The sequence below is a fragment of the Pecten maximus genome, chromosome 2 (assembly GCF_902652985.1).
Source record: "Pecten maximus chromosome 2, xPecMax1.1, whole genome shotgun sequence".
NCBI classification, from domain to species: Eukaryota; Metazoa; Mollusca; class Bivalvia; order Pectinida; family Pectinidae; genus Pecten; species Pecten maximus.
In genome coordinates, this window is record NC_047016.1 from 18,872,952 (window position 1) to 18,891,344 (window position 18,393).

The 18,393-nt window shown below is 33.9% G+C and overlaps 2 protein-coding genes across 4 annotated transcripts in view; one reads left to right on the forward strand and one right to left on the reverse strand.

Annotated features, from left to right (window-relative positions):
- The window catches only part of LOC117320810 (uncharacterized protein C1orf112 homolog), a 54,546-nt gene that overhangs the window by 32,741 nt on the left and 3,412 nt on the right, over positions 1 to 18,393 (reverse strand). For both annotated transcript variants that reach the window (XM_033875303.1, XM_033875297.1), the window contains exons 5-6: positions 17,126 to 17,230; positions 16,026 to 16,166 (exon numbers count right to left, since the gene is read on the reverse strand). In XM_033875303.1, the coding sequence (XP_033731194.1) occupies positions 16,026 to 16,166; positions 17,126 to 17,230 (246 nt within the window). The remainder of the gene's footprint in view (positions 1 to 16,025; positions 16,167 to 17,125; positions 17,231 to 18,393) is intronic.
- Positions 624 to 13,354, forward strand: LOC117320826. Of its 2 annotated transcripts, none has more exons than XM_033875313.1 (5): positions 624 to 791; positions 4,028 to 4,146; positions 5,324 to 5,501; positions 9,525 to 9,637; positions 10,735 to 13,354. In XM_033875313.1, exons 2-5 carry the CDS (start codon positions 4,063 to 4,065, stop codon positions 10,981 to 10,983), a joined length of 624 nt encoding a protein of 207 aa, XP_033731204.1. In that variant the 5' UTR covers positions 624 to 791; positions 4,028 to 4,062; the 3' UTR covers positions 10,984 to 13,354. The 2 variants fall into 2 exon arrangements, with proteins under 2 accessions (XP_033731204.1, XP_033731211.1); XM_033875320.1 differs by lacking the exon at positions 624 to 791 and adding an exon at positions 1,012 to 1,030.

Sequence of the window (18,393 nt, forward strand, 5' to 3'; positions counted from 1 at the left end):
AATGGGTCAACATTGTATTCTTCTTCAGTATTAAACAAGATCATTTCCTGTGGCAGTAGGACTGTTGGGTAGTATTAATGGTGAGAGTTTGTTTCTGTGGTAGTAGGATTGTTGGGTAGTATTGACGGTGAGAGATTGAAGCCTAATTAGATTAATGTATGAGAATTGAATGAAATGTATTTTCAAGATGAATTTTTGAGACTTAAGTACTATAGTGAACTGATCCGACTGATAAAATTATGAACAACAAAAAAGCGTTACTGATAATTCATGTAAATGATCCAAAATCCTAAAAATACCCCTCACTATATAACAACAAAGGAATGCCCTTTAAATTTTCTCCAATCCCTTTTTTTGAGACTGCCTGATATATACAAGGTACAAACAAATCTAAATATAGCACTGCCTACACATACAAAATTCCCTGCTGACTTACTCAGAAAATAAAATACACGTAGAAAATTTAACCTAACAAGAAATTAAAAAATAAAACATTCAGTTAAAATAACTACAGCTATTGGCCATGGTTGCATAAACAACATGGTATAATTAGAATTGATTTTCTGATGAATTCTGGGAAAATCCATTAGTTTCAACTGCTTAAATATACAAGTACACACGTGTTTTAAATCAATATCACATTACTCCCACACTGGAAAAGCTCCCTGCAGGACAACTGGTGTAGGCTATTGGAGTTTCCATCTAGTGATATTCAGACAGCTGTTATATAAGCTGTCTATTGAACTAGCTGCTAAACATTGAACCTCTGACTGGTATCAACAACATTGCAGGTAAACTTTAATGATTTATCAGTTTAAATGTCAGTACATGTATATCATTGTTATTTACTTTTAATTCTGAGTTAATGTCAGTAGTACACTGCAGAGTTAACTGACATTCACCAGCCATCCAGACCACGACAGCGAAGGTCTGTGACCTACTGGAATAAAATCAGAGAATTCTTGTGAAAACTTGTTAACTATGACAGTGTCAACCATGACAGTGGAGCAGTGTTACCTCAGTATGACAGGTGACAAACATGTTTATAACACTGACGTGTATCACTAAAGCAGTAACTTATGTATTTTAAAATAGGTCACAAAACAGTACCATGTGCACAGTGATGTATATTATAATGACTGTGGGTTAAATGTAGAATTATCTCATAGAAAATAGGATTTCCTATGTTAAAAATGTATACTACTGTACACACAGTGACATGTTTAAGTTTTGCGAGACACCATCAAAGACTGATTAAGGCCAATCAGGATGTAAGTTTACTAGAATATGTTAATCAGACTACAAGCTTGCTAGGTTTTAAGTTGAACAGACTGTAAAATAAACTTTACCAGTACTACACCATAAGCCAACCGGCTGTAAACTATCCAGGATATATAACCCGTCTGTAAGCTGTGAGGCTGTATGGTAACCAGACTACAATGAAGCTACTAAAATTATAAAATAGTACTAGTTACGTTATAAGATAACCAGATTGTATGCTAACAAGACTTGTCAACCAGACTGAAAGCTGACCTACAGAAAATAAGCTAATATGATTATATGTTATTCTTGCTATAAGCTAACCAGGCTATATGCTAACCAGACTATAAGCTATGCTTGGGTTTTGCCATCCAATTTGCGTTACAATTTGATACATTACCATTTAACATCTTATTGCCAACTCTGGACTTGAGTCCCAGAATCGGACATGGAAATCTGTTTCCTTGTTGAGCTTTCATCAAATAAAAGATATGTAATTATATTTTTTTTTATAATTTTCTTGTGATGAATATTTCATTGATAAAGAATCTGAAAAGAATTGCATTTTCACACTAAGGTAATTATAAATTCCAGTAATATTCAAGCACTGGTGAGCATATTCTGGCACTTTTCTACCACCGACTCTAAATTTCAGCACTTTTCCACCACTGACCCGAGTTTCAGCACTTTTTATCACCTGTAAAAAACAATGATTGAACAGGGATATGACAGGATGTTTACTTTATGTGACAGGATGGACATGGTCAACACTATATGGCAGGTTCGATGACTCAAATCTCAAATAGGCACTTAACACTTTTGATGATGACTAATAAAAATATCAGGTCAAGCGATCTTATCATCAAAATGATCAAGTGCATATTTGTAAACAGGACATATTTCTGTGTTTTTTTGTTTTGTTTTTGTTTAGTTCTGTATGAAACCCTAATTAAGTGTCCAATATTTCAAGACAATTTTACTAGGATTACGCATACACACAAGTCAGTTGGCAATACAAAGGCCTAGCAAATTAAAATGCTATTTTAACATGAGTTGCAATTTGAACAAAATGAATTTGTAAACATTCAAACTAATTTGTAACATAGTAATTATTAAATCATGATCACTGCCTTAAACAGTGAACATTTTTAAGTAATGTGTGTAACATTTGAGTGCATAATGACAAATATTTTTTAAGCAACGTTCATACCGGATAAATCACCCTGTTTGAGCAAAAATGTACTATTTTGTATTAAAACACCTGCCTGAAAACAATGACCCAAGCAGAACCAGCTTTTTCACAATATCTCCAGTTTGTATTCACTTGGTCATAACTTATTTGTACACAAAGAAGGTGTGATGATATGTGTCAAATATGCTTGAATCGTATACATCAAATGAGTCAACTGTTTTATGCAGTTCAATTTTTTCTCGACTCTTGTGATCTGGAAAGAAGGTTCTTTGTTGTGATAACTATTAATTTGATGCATCTTTCTTTTCAGACTACAAACAAATAAGCATTCCGCAGATCAAAATTCAGCACTCTTTGATTTGTAATGTTTTAAGTGTTCAAATGGATATACCATATCACAATAACTCACTGCTGTTTCACATTGTTGTATTGAAGCCAAAATGTTATCAATATGTAAGGCAATGTTATTACACCACTACTTTAAGCTAATCAGACTATGGTTATCAGACTATATATTTACCAGATTGTATGAGAAACAGACTGTACGCTATCCAGACTGTATGCTAGCCAGACCGTATGCTAACCAGACTGTATGCTAACCAGACCGTATGCTAACCAAACTGTATGCTAACCAGACTGTATGCTATCCAGACTGTATGCTAGCCAGACCGTATGCTAACCAGACTGTATGCTAACCAGACTGTATGCTAACCAGACTGTACGCTATCCAGACTGTATGCTAGCCAGACCGTATGCTAACCAGACCGTATGCTAACCAAACCGTATGCTAACCAGACTGTATGCTAACCAGACTTAACCAGACTGTATGCTAACCAGACTGTATGCTAACCAGACTGTTTGCTAACCAGACTGTATGCTAACCAGACTGTATGCTAACCAGACTGTATGCTAACCAGACTGTTTGCTAACCAGACTGTATGCTAACCAGACCGTATGCTAACCAGACTGTTTGCTAACCAGACTGTATGCTAACCAGACCGTATGCTAACCAGACTGTATGCTAACCAGACTGTAAGCTGTTTAAACTGTATACTAACCAGACCGTATGCTAACCAGACTGTATGCTAACCAGACTGTCAGCTGTCCAAACTGTATACTAACCAGGTAGTATGCTAAGTTGCTAACCAGACTGTATGCTAACCAGACTGTAAGCTGTCCAAACTGTATACTAACCAGGCGGTATGCTAACCAGACTGTATGCTAATCAGACTGTAGGCTATCCAGACTGTCTGTTAACCAAACTGCATGTTATCCAGACTGAAAGTTAACCAGACTATTCCAAATTGTAATAAACTGTATGCTAAAATAAAAACTGTAAGCTAGCCTAACTGTAAAATAACCAGAAGCACATGATTTTTTTGTCACAGGACAAGTCTGCTTTCCTATGAAAGGTTGAAAGGTTTTACCCTGCGGAATGTGGAGTACGTATATCCATTGAATTCCATTGTTTACCAATGCACTAGTCTTACCTATTTAATCAGATATGGAGCCAAAATAACTGGAAACTGCCTACAAAAAACATACGCTTTACTTAAATATGTTACTTAATTTTAGGTTGACAACAGTTGCCCAGCAGCCGTGATTACAACATGGATGAGGTGATTAACAACCCATCAGATTTCATATCCAACCGCAAGCTTGCACCCGAGAACCTGCACATTGTGGATATTGAAGTTAGTTTTTCAAGGTTTATGTTAAAACATCATAACTGATGTATTGAGTATGATGACTCTGATAACAGGTTCAGAACATAACTGATGTATTGAGTATGATGACTCTGATAACAGGTTCAGAACATAACTAATGTATTGAGTATGATGACTCTGATAACAGGTTCAGAACATAACTGATGTATTGAGTATGATGACTCTGATAACAGGTTCAGAACATAACTGATGTATTGAGTATGATGACTCTGATAACAGGTTCAGAACATAACTGATGTATTGAGTATGATGACTCTGATAACAGGTTCAGAACATAACTGATGTATTGAGTATGATGACTGATAACAGGTTCAGAACTTAACTGATGTATTGAGTATGATGACTCTGATAACAGGTTCAGAACATAACTGATGTATTGAGTATGATGACTCTGATAACAGGTTCAGAACATAACTGATGTATTGAGTATGATGACTCTGATAACAGGTTCAGAACATAACTGATGTATTGAGTATGATGACTCTGATAACAGGTTCAGAACATAACTGATGTATTGAGTATGATGACTCTGATAACAGGTTCAGAACATAACTGATGTATTGAGTATGATGACTCTGATAACAGGTTCAGAACATAACTGATGTATTGAGTATGATGACTCTGATAACAGGTTCAGAACATAACTGATGTATTGAGTATGATGACTCTGATAACAGGTTCAGAACATAACTGATGTATTGAGTATGATGACTCTGATAACAGGTTCAGAACATAACTGATGTATTGAGTATGATGACTCTGATAACAGGTTCAGAACATAACTGATGTATTGAGTATGATGACTGATAACAGGTTCAGAACATTAACTGATGTATTGAGTATGATGACTCTGATAACAGGTTCAGAACATAACTGATGTATTGAGTATGATGACTCTGATAACAGGTTCAGAACATAACTGATGTATTGAGTATGATGACTCTGATAACAGGTTCAGAACATAACTGATGTATTGAGTATGATGACTGATAACAGGTTCAGAACATAACTAATGTATTGAGTATGATGACTCTGATAACAGGTTCAGAACATAACTGATGTATTGAGTATGATGACTGATAACAGGTTCAGAATTTCTGTTGAAAATATATATTTCTAAAATACAATTTAAATTTGACCTCAGGAGGAACTTGTGGATTCTCAGGAATTCTACAACATCACACAGTCCTTTGTATCAGACAACCACTGTGAAACATTTTTACTACGTTTCCGCTACGCCTATGCAGACCGCTCAAATGGACTGCTTAAAGTCCAGCCGGATGGCCAAGTGTGCGTCAATGGTGAAGTGTGCGACAAGAATAGTAAGTATCACAGATTGTTCAGTGCTGACTTCCTCTCCTGCACAGTAGCTGGTTTACCCCTGATTATTACAAAATGCACCAAATATAAATGTTCATGATACATTGTCTTGTGCCCATGCAATAACATTTAATATCATGTGGTCAGTTATTGCAATGTCTTGTGAAACTTTCCTAAAAAGTCATTGATTTCAAGCGCCCATTGGCCACTGACTGCATTATTGACCCAACAGCTGATTGGATGTCAAATTGACGAGGGATTTTTTTTTTATACTGCAGAAGATTAGAAACATTTCAAACAAAGTTTTATTTGAAGTTTCATTCAAGATTTTTATTCATATTGATTTATGCAACAAAAATTACACATAATTATACTTCTCACTTGTTCCACTGTCAGTAATGTAAGTTTTAAGCAAACTCCAAAATTCACAAAAAAAAATTTCCCCAACAAAAACCAAAAATACCTAAACTCCATAGTATTGAAACACCCTGTATGCATTATAGACATGTGTAAATACCATTGAATTGCAAAACAAATATCAAATTTTACAAAAACATTAATTCTCAAAATTCTTCTAGTAATGTTATTTTTGCTCAAAAAATCACTCTTTCTGAAAAATGAGAAAAGAATACATCCGATTTATTATAGAATTTTTTCAAATTTGGTTATAGACTAATTTTCAAATCAACTTGAGAAGCAATAAAGATTTCATATCAACTTCTAAAAATCAAAGTTTTTTAACCCAAAAGAGAGCAAAAAATTAAAACTCTTGTTATCTGTAGGATGTGTTGAGATATCCATACCACAATGCAGCTATATTTCACATTTAGGTGAAATAACACCGATACTTTTTGAGAAAATAAGCTCAACACAAAACTTAAAGTCCATATTCCCAGCACCCTAATTTTCAGAGTCACTAGACCAAATAATTTTGATAATATTCTGTAAATGAAAGCTGTGTTGAGGTGTCCACTATGTGATCTAAACATATACCCAGTTTTGTTCAGGTTGGACTTATGACTTTTGAGCAATGGATCAAAACACAAAACTTCAAAGTTAAATGTTGACGATACTGTTGCTGTAACAGACGCTAAAGTAACAATAATCTCACTTTGTGATTTTGTTGCTGGCAAGATAATAAATAGAGGATGTGCGCACTCGTGAAAAATATCAAAATATTAGCCCCACTCGTGAAATATATTTGGTATTACTGAAGACACTGTTAGATATTCTGTTCATTACATTTTTTATCAACGAAAAACCTACCCCGTATGCTAACTAGGCCTACAGCGTTAATTTGTTAACAAAAAAAGTAGTACCCCCTGTCCAGGTGCTGACATATATGTCGGGCTTTCTGATTGGTCAATTATTTTTGTATTTTCTAATCATTAATTTGATTGGTCAAATCAGCATAAGTGATATTTTTCACTAGTGAAAAATATCACTTTTATAGAATGAATAATTTTTGATATTTCACTGGTAAAAATGTAATAAAACTGATTATTCATGCCTTCCCTTTGGTATAGTCAACAATGGGTGGTCGGGTGGCACAGTGGTAACATACTTTCCACCTAGGTGTTTGGTATTCGATTCCCTGTATAAACTGTCAAAATTCATCACTAAGAAAGATAGAAGAACTTTTCAGGGTTTTACTCACTGGTTTGGGATGTGGCCTTTTTGTCTCATTTTGGGAAGAAAATTGGTAAATTGGGAGAAAAAAAATGTCCAGCAGTAAACTGCAAAGTTTGGGAATTTGGCTTAAATATGAAATAATTCCAATGGGGAATGGGGCCCATTAATAGCCCCCAAAAGCCCTCAGAAAAAGCCAACCTGTCAGCCATTTTGTTTATCAATCAGACTCAAAACTGAATTGGCACAACTAAGAACCAAGTAAACCCTACACATCAATTTTAAGAAATATCCTACCAGTACTTCTCAAGAAATAGTGTTAAGTTCAACTGTCAAAATCCAAGATGGTCATCTAAATATGTGGGTTACGTTGTTTTCCCTGATCAGACTCAAAAATTGAACAGGAACAACTAGGAGGGAAGGGAACCTATATTTGAAGTTTGAAAAATACCTTTTCATTATACCTTTTATTTCCTTTAAGAAATACCAACCACTCAACAAGTGCTATCTATGATTGCGAGGCTCACCGGCAGCAGCAATCACACTATGCACTCATTTTTTATGTATGTATTTTGCAGTAATATATCACATGCAGTCCTCAATGAATGCATAAATAGATTTGTAACAGTGTGAGACATTTGGTTTTGGACTTTAAACAAAGAACTTTTAAAGTGGGTTTTGGTGACAAGTCCACAAAATGGTGAAATGTGGAAAAAAAATACTGTTTTTTTTTTTTGCATAATTTTGCAAAAAAATCACTCCTAGACCACTAATGAAGGCATAAACCAAATTAGAAGGGTGTGAGGTGTAGACTTTTGGACTTACAAGTTTTCCGAAAAAAAATTACCCCAAAAATTTTAAACTGGGTTTTGGTCCCAAAACAGTAGAAGGATGTGAGGTGTATACCTTTGGACTTGCAAGCTTTCCAAAAACTTGTCCCAAAAACTTTTAAGTCTTGGGATGGGAAGCGGACACCGACACGGACGCCAGGGGTACAGCATTAGCTCACCTTTACCCGTAACCGATGAGCTAACAACAAATATAATTTCATCCTTTTGATGGAATTAGGATGAAATTATTTTCTCCTTGTTATGTTGCACCAAGAGTTGGTGTTATGTGTGTATTTGCACATCCGAGTGGTGCAAATACGAGCCTACACGTGGCTTAGAACCTGGGCTTGTCATTCAGGCAACACAGGTAGCACACACATATACTTTTTTTTGATAATGATTGGTTTAATTTGCTGTTGATTCTTTGAGCGTATAACTCATCAAATGAGAGTACATTTAGTTTGTTGGAATCTTATGGCTTTTTGATAGCTTTATAGAACAGATAGTATTAATTAAATTGTCCTAATATTTGACAAATGTTATTTGATTTTATTAAATCATGCGGTACCTTTGTTACTGTGAAGTTTGTGCTCTGTTTATCCTACTGAATAAGTTATTGCAGAAGGATTATTTCCTTTATGAAATAACAATAACAAGGATTGTTTAGAGGTGGACAGATATACCATGGATGTAGGGGATGAATAGCCCACCATCTGATGGTAATGGGTTAAAATAACATGTTATAAACATTTCTATTTTATTCTGCAACACAAGATACTAACAAGAATTACTCTTATCATATGTATTGCCTGTCCCGCTTTGTCATTATCATAAAACTTGTTGAAAACTGTAGACATCAATAAAATGTGTTATTACAGTAGGCTCTACTACCCATGATATATGTATGACTAAGATTTGGATGGTCTTAACTCTAACTCTCATACTTTGTCAGAAACAGACTTAAAAGCATAACCATTATATTGATTTTGTTCTAATTCCAGAAATTTGAGGTTGTTATCCCAAAAACTGCATAAATCCATGAAAGACTTTTAGTGCAGTAGGCTTTACTATCAATGATTCATCTATGACCAAGGTTTGGCTGGCCTAGCTCTTATACTTTGTCCGAAATGGACTTAAACTCCAAATGTCCAGAAATTTCATGTTTTTTTCCAAAAAATACAAAAATATTAGAAAAGCTAGTAAAGAGTGTAATGCATTCAGCTATACATCCCACGATATACCTATAATCCCAGTTACCGGTAGGTTGCTCTAGTTTTAATAGTTTGTCAGAAACAGCCTAATATGCAAGAGCTAAATGCAAAACTTAAATGTTGATTTTTTTTCCTAAGTCAAGAAATTGGAGATTTCCCCCCAAAAATGCAGAAATCCATATAATATCTTTTAGTGTAGTAGGCTCTTTTACTCATGCTACACCAGTAATTGAGGTTTTGTTGGTCTAGCTTAGTCAGAAACAGCGAAACGCAAAACCTTTACATTGTTGATGTGCTGTCGTAGGCGACACAAAAAAGATCACTGTCAACTGTTATACATATCCTTCTTTTTCAGCTTGGTTCAAGGTGATTCACAGCTTCGAAGACAGCTCTTACAGGATCATTTGTATAGAAGGTGAAAACCAAAACAAGGTCCTCTACATGGATAGAAACTATCTGAAAACAAGGGTAAGAAGACTGTAGACCGAAAAAAAAAACAAGGGTCAACAATTTATTTCTTAGAATTTATATCCCCTGCTTTATCCCCTTTCGTGAGGGAGTAATCTGATAATATTTGTTGCCGTTATTGCAAGGAAACATCCAAAAACTAGAACTGTAAGCCGATGTCTGACTAATACCCCAAAATACAGTTTTGTAGTACTGACACTTTGTACAGAATTTTTACAAATGCAATGAATTTCGCATGCATATCTAAATGTCCAAGTCTTCAAATAAAATAAGAAAAGTAAAATGACCTTTCAATAGTGAAATTTATGATGCCAGTTATTACAAGTAAAACATATTTTACAACACACGTGTCTTACTTTCATGTTATGATTTTAGGTTTAAGATAGTCCACGGGAAAGCCAATGAGATAAGGAAATGATCACTGTAGTGTTTTGTTACCATAGCAACCATAATATTAAGAAGATAAGTTGCATGCACATCTACACATGGTCCTTCATATCCGTGTGAAGTTTCATTGAAATTGGCCAATAATTACATCTTCATTAATCAAGGGGCCACAACTTAGCCAAATAACGTCCCCGAAAAATGGTGATCAAACTTGGCCGAGCCAATTAGGCATTTAATGTTGTAACCAAGTTTCAAGGAAATCCAATAATATTTGTTGCTGTTTTTGCACAAAACTTCCAAAACTCACATTTTTCGTCAATCAAGGGGTCATAATTTGAAATATAACTCCGCCAAATAACATCCGTGAAAATTTGTGATCAAACTTGGCTGAGCCATTTAGGCATTTAATTTTGTTAGCAAGTTTCAAGAAAATCCAATAATTTTTGTTACTGTTAATGCACTGAAACAAAGTTTGACAGACGAACAGACAAATCCAAATCAATATCCCCCGTTTCGGTGAAAGCGGGAGATAAAAATGAAATCATCATTAGGTAGGCTATAGGTTAGAAATAAAGTCGTAGTGAGGTAGACTATAGAGTCAGCAATAAATTCATAGTTATGAAAACAAAAGAGTCAGGAATAAAGTTGTAATTATATATATTGTTAGTCAGCAAACAAAAATGTTGATGTTTGTATTTTGTATATAACAGGAATATATACATGGGCATGATGATTACAGCAAAGAAACACAGTTTGACTTTGTGAGGAAGGCAAATAATTCCTGGGAAATTTCTGCCCGGACAACAGGTCATATTCTCAAATTTGACAAAGAGACAGGCATGTACTTGCCACAGCCAACAAATGACCAGGTGGACTGCCCAGCTCTCTTCTGCGACCCAGACATTGGACCAAAATTCAAGGTGTACATTCCAAAATGGATAAAAGTCACCACTGTGTAAAGTAGGAAGGCAAAGTAGAAATCATACATCAAATATTCATTTTTTATTAGGTAGAAATACATTGTAATCATCTTTTGTGAGTTTTTTATCATTATTTATTGAACAACACTGCAGGACAGGTTGGTGATTCAGAGGAATCAGAGCAAAACAGTTTTTGAGAAAGTCCATCACACTGTGATGCTTTTGATATCTTTTTAGTTAGCAGTATTCATGATAGTCATACTTTAATTGTCATAGTTAAATGTATTTCTTAAATGTTCACTCAAAGTACATGTACATGCAAGTTTTACAATAAATATGAACAGTAGACAAAATGTTGACAGTTCTAGTAATTATTTGTCAACAGACACTATCTCAAATATCTGTTTTTGTCAACATTTACTGATCAAAAATCATATCCATCGAGTGCCATTAAGGTGTAACCCTTTAGTTTGGGGTTTCAATCTTGAACAAGACCTACTGTTTCTTTTATACTGAATGATGTTATATTGAAGGGAATTACAATCATTGTTTACTAGGTATACTAGTTAATGAATTTTATCTAAAGGCTTCATCATGACAAATTAGATTTAAACTCTATATAAATGTTTTTACCTCTAGAATTATGGTTATATTAAAGTCCATTTTTACACACTTAGATATGGAATTTCTCAAACACAGACTCAGACACAACACATAAAATAAGTCACAATTTCTCATGTCTTGTTTGTGGTCATATCCTTACTTACCTCAAAGTGATCAGAAATGTTCTGTAACTCTGATTTTTTCAATTACGAAGAGACAGACATTGAAAAAATGATGTTTGCATAATTTCATTATAAAATATATATAATTATGTCAACTTGATAAGGACTGCTTTGTAGTGCCATTTTAATGTCTTGTGGCAGACACATTGGCATGACATTTGACACTGTTATGGGTCAGTTAAGTTTCGCAATGCAATATGTCCTCAAGCTTCTTTTGGAGGACATAAAAATTGAGGCAGATTCAAACAAGACATTCGGGATAACTAGAAATCATCTGGTGGACATGAATATTCAATATTAACTCCATACTGAGATAAATTTACTGAAGTGAGGCGGACTAGTTAAAATTCTAACGTGTAATGGCTGTGATTTTTTTTTTTATATGAAATGCATCAAAATATGATTGGATTTTGAAGTATATATATGTTTATATTTTCACTTCTTTCTTGTTTCCAGAAGACCTAACAAAGTGCTGTAGTATCAAAAACTTGGCCTTAAACCTGACAATGTTTTATAACTCTAGTATTTCAACTGCAAGTTCTATAGAGCACATTATCATTTACTTGGACAACATATTTTTTCAATACTCTGTACTGTTCACTAAGGTATCATTTCACAAATCTTAAACAGGCCTAAAAAAATAATATGTTCATGTGATGTGTCAAAACACAAGGTCAATCAGTATGGTATTCCTCTTTGATCAATGGGTCTTTCACTAAGGTTAAGCAAAAAGTAAGAAACCAGTCCTTCCTCAAGAATGTCTAAAATGTTGAAGATAGGCATAAAATAGGATTAGTGGATATGGGTATTTTTAGGCTGATTATATTGTCAGTTATTTCATTGTCACACCTACATATTACATTTGTTACTGTGCTACCATGTTTTTATTTACATAATGTGTATTGACTTTTTTAAATGTGTATTTTATTATGATATAATAGAATTTTTTAAACATGTGTAACAGTGTGTAACTCAGATACTACCAGGTATGGTACCTCATGTCTGCCATTTTTCAGCAAGAATAGCATCAATATGTAAATAACCTTATCCAAGGACAATTTGCAGGGCTGGACAGGTTCATATGGTTGTTAAGATGAGATGAAATAATTTATTCAACTTTATAGCAATTGAGACATTGGTGCCCTAAACAGATATTCTGGATAAGTTTCAAAATTTACTGTTGACTGTACCTTTAAAGAATTAACTCTTTCTAATGAGATTGAAAACTATATTGTTAACATCAAAATGTCTTTCTTGTGGTCAATTTGGACAAGCAAAATTGGTGGGAATATCCCTGGCCGAGGTAAAATCGGACAGTCTTAATATAGAAGACTCAGGAGAGGCCGGACTGACGGCTCACTGGATCATAAGCTTTGAAGTATTAGGTAAATACGCATATGCATGCTATTCACTTATAATTTCTGCTGAGATTGCAGTTTCATTGCTGCATTAGACTTATTTCGTGTTAATATTATAATGTACATAAATATTTCATAGTTTGGCTACTACAACACAACCTGTTATGACATAATCGGGACCATTTATTATCAACTGAGATACAACCAGTATAAGGTGATGTTATTTAGTTCTTAAGTTTGTATCAATAAACACAACTGAACAAAGTACTGATATTTGTTTATTTATATATTTAAACACTTATTCCAATATCAACTGTACAACTTGAATCAATTACAGAACTCCAGTAAATGGCCCACATTGGTTTTGACATTTAAGCATCATGCTTACAATAATCAGCTAAGATCAATTCAAACTAATATCAATAGTCACTTCAATGCAAATGAACCTATGTCCCAAGTAACAAATGCAACAACAAAGAGTACAGAAGATCAAGCCCCCAAAAAATAGATCAAAGATCAAAATGTAGGTCAAAGTAACCTATTTGGTACATGACACTGCCACACCTAGGTAGACCTATATGAAGTTTCAGTGACAAGCAGTGTAGAAAATTAAGCCTGGACAAACCTTTTATCTGATGTAGGTCAGGGTTTTTGCCAGCTATTTTGGGAAAGGGTCCCTGAACAAAAATTGGGAAAATATCATCGGCATTTTCCACAAATTGGGAAAATACCATCGGTGTTTCATCAAATTTGGGAATATATTATAAAATTGGAAAAATATATGAATTATACAAGCTTAGCTGTTTCTTTTCACAATATTTGTACAAATGAATACAATTCAGCATCTCTTTTCAGGATATTTGTTTTAATCAATCAGAGAATGTTTAATTTTCTGTCTTTAGTGTACTTAAACTCATTAACAAGCTTGTCAAGAGTGAAATCAGTCAGGTTGGAGATCGTTTGAAGCAGCTGCCTGACTTTCAGATCGCGAATTACCAGTAATTCGTTTGAAAAAGCTTGTAACTTTCATTTAATCTTTCGAATCTTTGAGCAAAATCTTCTTTGCGTAATATTTGGAATTGTGTGACATCGTCCCGAGTCCAGTACTTGATTTGACCTCGGTAAATAGAACGAGTCAACGTACGTAAACGCTTTGCATTAAACTCCCCTTTAGATGGGTGATTCAAACGCAGATATGATATGACTTCAATAAGACTATCCAAGCGCATGCGCGAATCGCAAAACCAACAACAACACGATGACTCACGGTAACATTTTAACGTTGACAAAATAATGACTGGAAGCTCGTATCAATCCAAATTTTTAGGTTGTCTTATGTTAACAGCGATTGGGAAAATACAGACCGGAATTGGGAAAATATAGACCGAAATTGGGAAAATACGTGCCAATTTTCAATTGGGAATGGGTCCGTGTACCGGACCCAAAATATGCCTGGCAAAAACCCTGTAGGTCAAAGGTCAAAATATAGGTCAAACATACCTACTTTTGGTACATTAAACACTGTTTGCTCATTCCTCAAGTAAGAAGTTCCAGTGACAAGTTAACATAGACAGTATTTCATTATGCCAATTTCCTGTGTCTCTAATGAAAAAAAAAACTGACTCATAAAATACATTGGTTTGTGGCTCAAGGATGCAATGTCAAATACATAGTGTCAAATGAGTGAGCAATCAGCATTTCTTGTCATATGTGAGTCAACTCCATCGTAGGTGTGATAATTTCTTTGTATAAATCTATATATATGTATACAATAAATAGAGTGAGAGTCAATTAAGACTTCCCAGAGTTCAAAACAAAGTAGTAAGTTGACATCAGGAAGAGTGTGATTGACTGCAATCATAGTTTATATACAACATGCCTGTAGCCAAGTTTAGCTAAAACTTGAAAGTAAATCAATTTCTTCAGTGAAAAACAGATTAAAAACAGAAAAAAATGATTGGCATTGTACACAATAACACATAGTTGAAAATAACCTTGTACATATTGGATATATTCATGATATAATATGTCAAAGATTTCAGACAAGTTGAATACCACAGGGTAGAACAATATATGTCGGTTAGATGCCAAAGTGACATGGACTTTGTATAATACAAAAAATATAAGGAAGTGAAACAAGAAAAAATCTCCAAAAAATGAAAAAATACTGAGTTGTTTTGCTCTAATGCACCTGTAAATTCATGCGGGAAAATCCAGAAAAATTGTTCTGCATTCCGGTTTGCGCTTTGGTCTCACCGATATTTCAAGCATTTCAAGCATTTGAACAAAAAGCAGTTTCAAAAATTGTAAAAAGACCGAGCTAATTGATGCAAATGGCTGACTTTCTCTAAGCAAATGATGACTTTGATATCCACATACACACAGTGTGCAGAATCGGAAAGGATCAACAATAATACTGCCATGGAATATGCTTGGGGGATTTTTCGGAAGCTTGTACAATGGCAGAACTATACACATTGATAAAGGATGGGTCCGTGGCAATTTGGACATGGACGTTTCCCGACAAACACAAAGAATGCTAAGTTTCGTTTTTGTGGAAATTTTGATGTTTCTTGTTGAAATTAATGAACACAGAAGTTGCTTCAAAGGATTTATTAAAATCTTTCATTTTGATGTGAATGAGAAATAAAACAAAAATTGCCTGCATCTGTTTTGTATCCAATAAAATGGTACAAAAAATACTGCCCTTCCCTCATCTATTTTTAGGAAAATTGGCCCGAGAAATAACTAATTAATTCTATACGGCCTAACTATGTATCATAACTTTTGCAAAAAATGTGATATCAAAATATTGTTCATGAAGTTGCTACTTATTATTATCATTGACTGTTTATAAAAAACCTGCAAGTTCTTAACAGATTTATTAAAATCTGTGGTAGGAGATCTTCATCACTAATAAGGAATGCTTTAATCCTACCTTGCAGTGACTGTATGTACCCTTCAGAACATGGAGAGTTCCAATAGGAAGTGTGTGCACATGGCTCCAAGATAGGGCTACCTGGGAATTCTGGGAAAACTTTACACAGGTTTCACAGCAGTCGACAGTTTCAAGAAGCAACTAGAAAAAAAGCATAAAATGACATAAAAACCAAAGTTTCACATATGCCTAACTATAGTAAGATGACCAATCAAAAGTATGTTTTCTATTTGCTACATTAAAACAGACATTCTTTTCTGTTTAGCTGCAGATTTTTTTTACTCTATGTGAATGTTTTAACTTTGTAATAGTCAACAGCCTTTCCACTGTGCAGATGACAGAATACTAGAGAAGAAAGTTACCAAAATGTTTTCAGATTCTTAAATCTGGTCCTCTTCACTTTATCTGTTGTAAAGATTAAATAGTGCGAAAGAAATGCAACATAAGCCGGTGTTGGATCAAAGTAAGATACACTGTTGAAATATTTATAAAGTCCCCAAAATCCCCCTTGGCCTCTAAAAACCCCAAATGTGGTATAGAAAACTGAGATAGGACAGTTTTACTACAAAATGTACCCATTTCTGTAATAGAACAGAGTGAAAGTAAAACCAAGTCAAATGAACCCCTTCTAATTAAGCACATTTTGGCATCAGAAATACGTAAAACAAAATTTGAACAGCATATTGACATCAGTCCAAATTGATGCACCAACTGTCAATACAGAGCAAGCTTATATTTCGCCATTTCAGAAGTCAAGTTACTATACTCAGAAATCTGAAGTGTCAAAAACATATCTCAAATAGACATGTCCCTTCAATCCCAAGGTTCAAATTTCTCATTATTTGGAGTCAAAATCATCCTCTCAGGGGTCTATTGGAAGCCCTGCAATAGCATATTAATTTTTTTTAAGATTTTATCTTCCAGTCAAATCATCAACAACATATTACCATATATGAGATGATGATCATCATATGATAACACTTCATATATCAAAGTATCATATAACACTCTTTATACAATCTGCTATAGCATAATATTGGTAATTATTGATCCAGTATGGTTTGAATAAACTGAAAACTGATGCTTGTATAACAACTTACCTGAAGGTGAGTGAGAATATCATGTTGGACAGTGACCAAATCCTCTTTGTTTTGTCCTAACAAGTCTTTTACAGCCTCCAGAATATTATCAAATGTGTTACATATCTGAAATAAAAATAATACAAAACTTTTGCTGGTATTTCATCTTTTAGAACTATGTGATGCTACATCAAAAACTTATTATGTCAAAAGCAAATCAAAAACACTATGTGTTTACATTATATACCATGACAATGAATTAACTTCTCTGTACTGGTGTCTGTATGCTCTTGTCTGTGTCAATCACAACTACCCCAAAAGTTAATATTAATACCAAACATTCTTAACCAGGTCCCCTAACAGTTCATCAAAATATTATACAACATTGTACACAAACATTCCAAACATCATAAAGATGTCTATCAACACTACTCTTACCAAAGTTACAGAATGAACAATTCAGGTTTAAAATATTGCTTACGGTAAAATCAAAGTATGAGTGTTTTGTTTCTGGGAACTCAAACATAGCTATCTTTTCATTTTCTTTTTAACTTAAAAAAGCTGACTAGATAGAGAATGAATTCAAATTCATAATCCAACAGTCCATATTTAATTTTTCTAACACTAGAGTCAAGAATACAGAATGAAATGTTTAATACAAGATAAGAAATTCATTATAGATGATACATCATTGAGTTGCTGAAGACATTAATCTACTACCGTATATCTTATTGATTATGTCAAAAACCAATTGTTTCTTCAGAAATCAGTTAGATTATCAGTCTTTTACCAATTTTATTGTGGAATAAACCTATTTGATAAAAATGCTTTGCTTTCAGACAAAATCAATATATTCCTACATCCTGTATTTTCTGTTGTTGTTTTTTCAAAATTCAAGATTCTAATAAATTCATAGAATTATGGTTACATGTTTTCTGAAAGTAGTCAAACTCTATGAAAGCAAAAATAGATTTTTTTATGGACATATTCCAAGTATCAAGATTGAAAGTGAAAGTACTAGTTTTAGTTGTTACATAGACAAAATATTGTATGTGTAAAACATATTTCTGAAATAATAACTAAGTAAGTTACAACATGTACACATCTCAATGTCATCTCATTTTTCATTCTTTTCACTTTTTAAAGAATCTTTCTGATTTCTGTATTTAAATTGGCCTGAACACCAGGCTTGCACCATTTTAGTAGACAAAATAGTATGAGGTAAGGGAGGTAACTCCATCAACATACTACAAAATAAATTAATTATATAAATGGTTTCATCAATATAG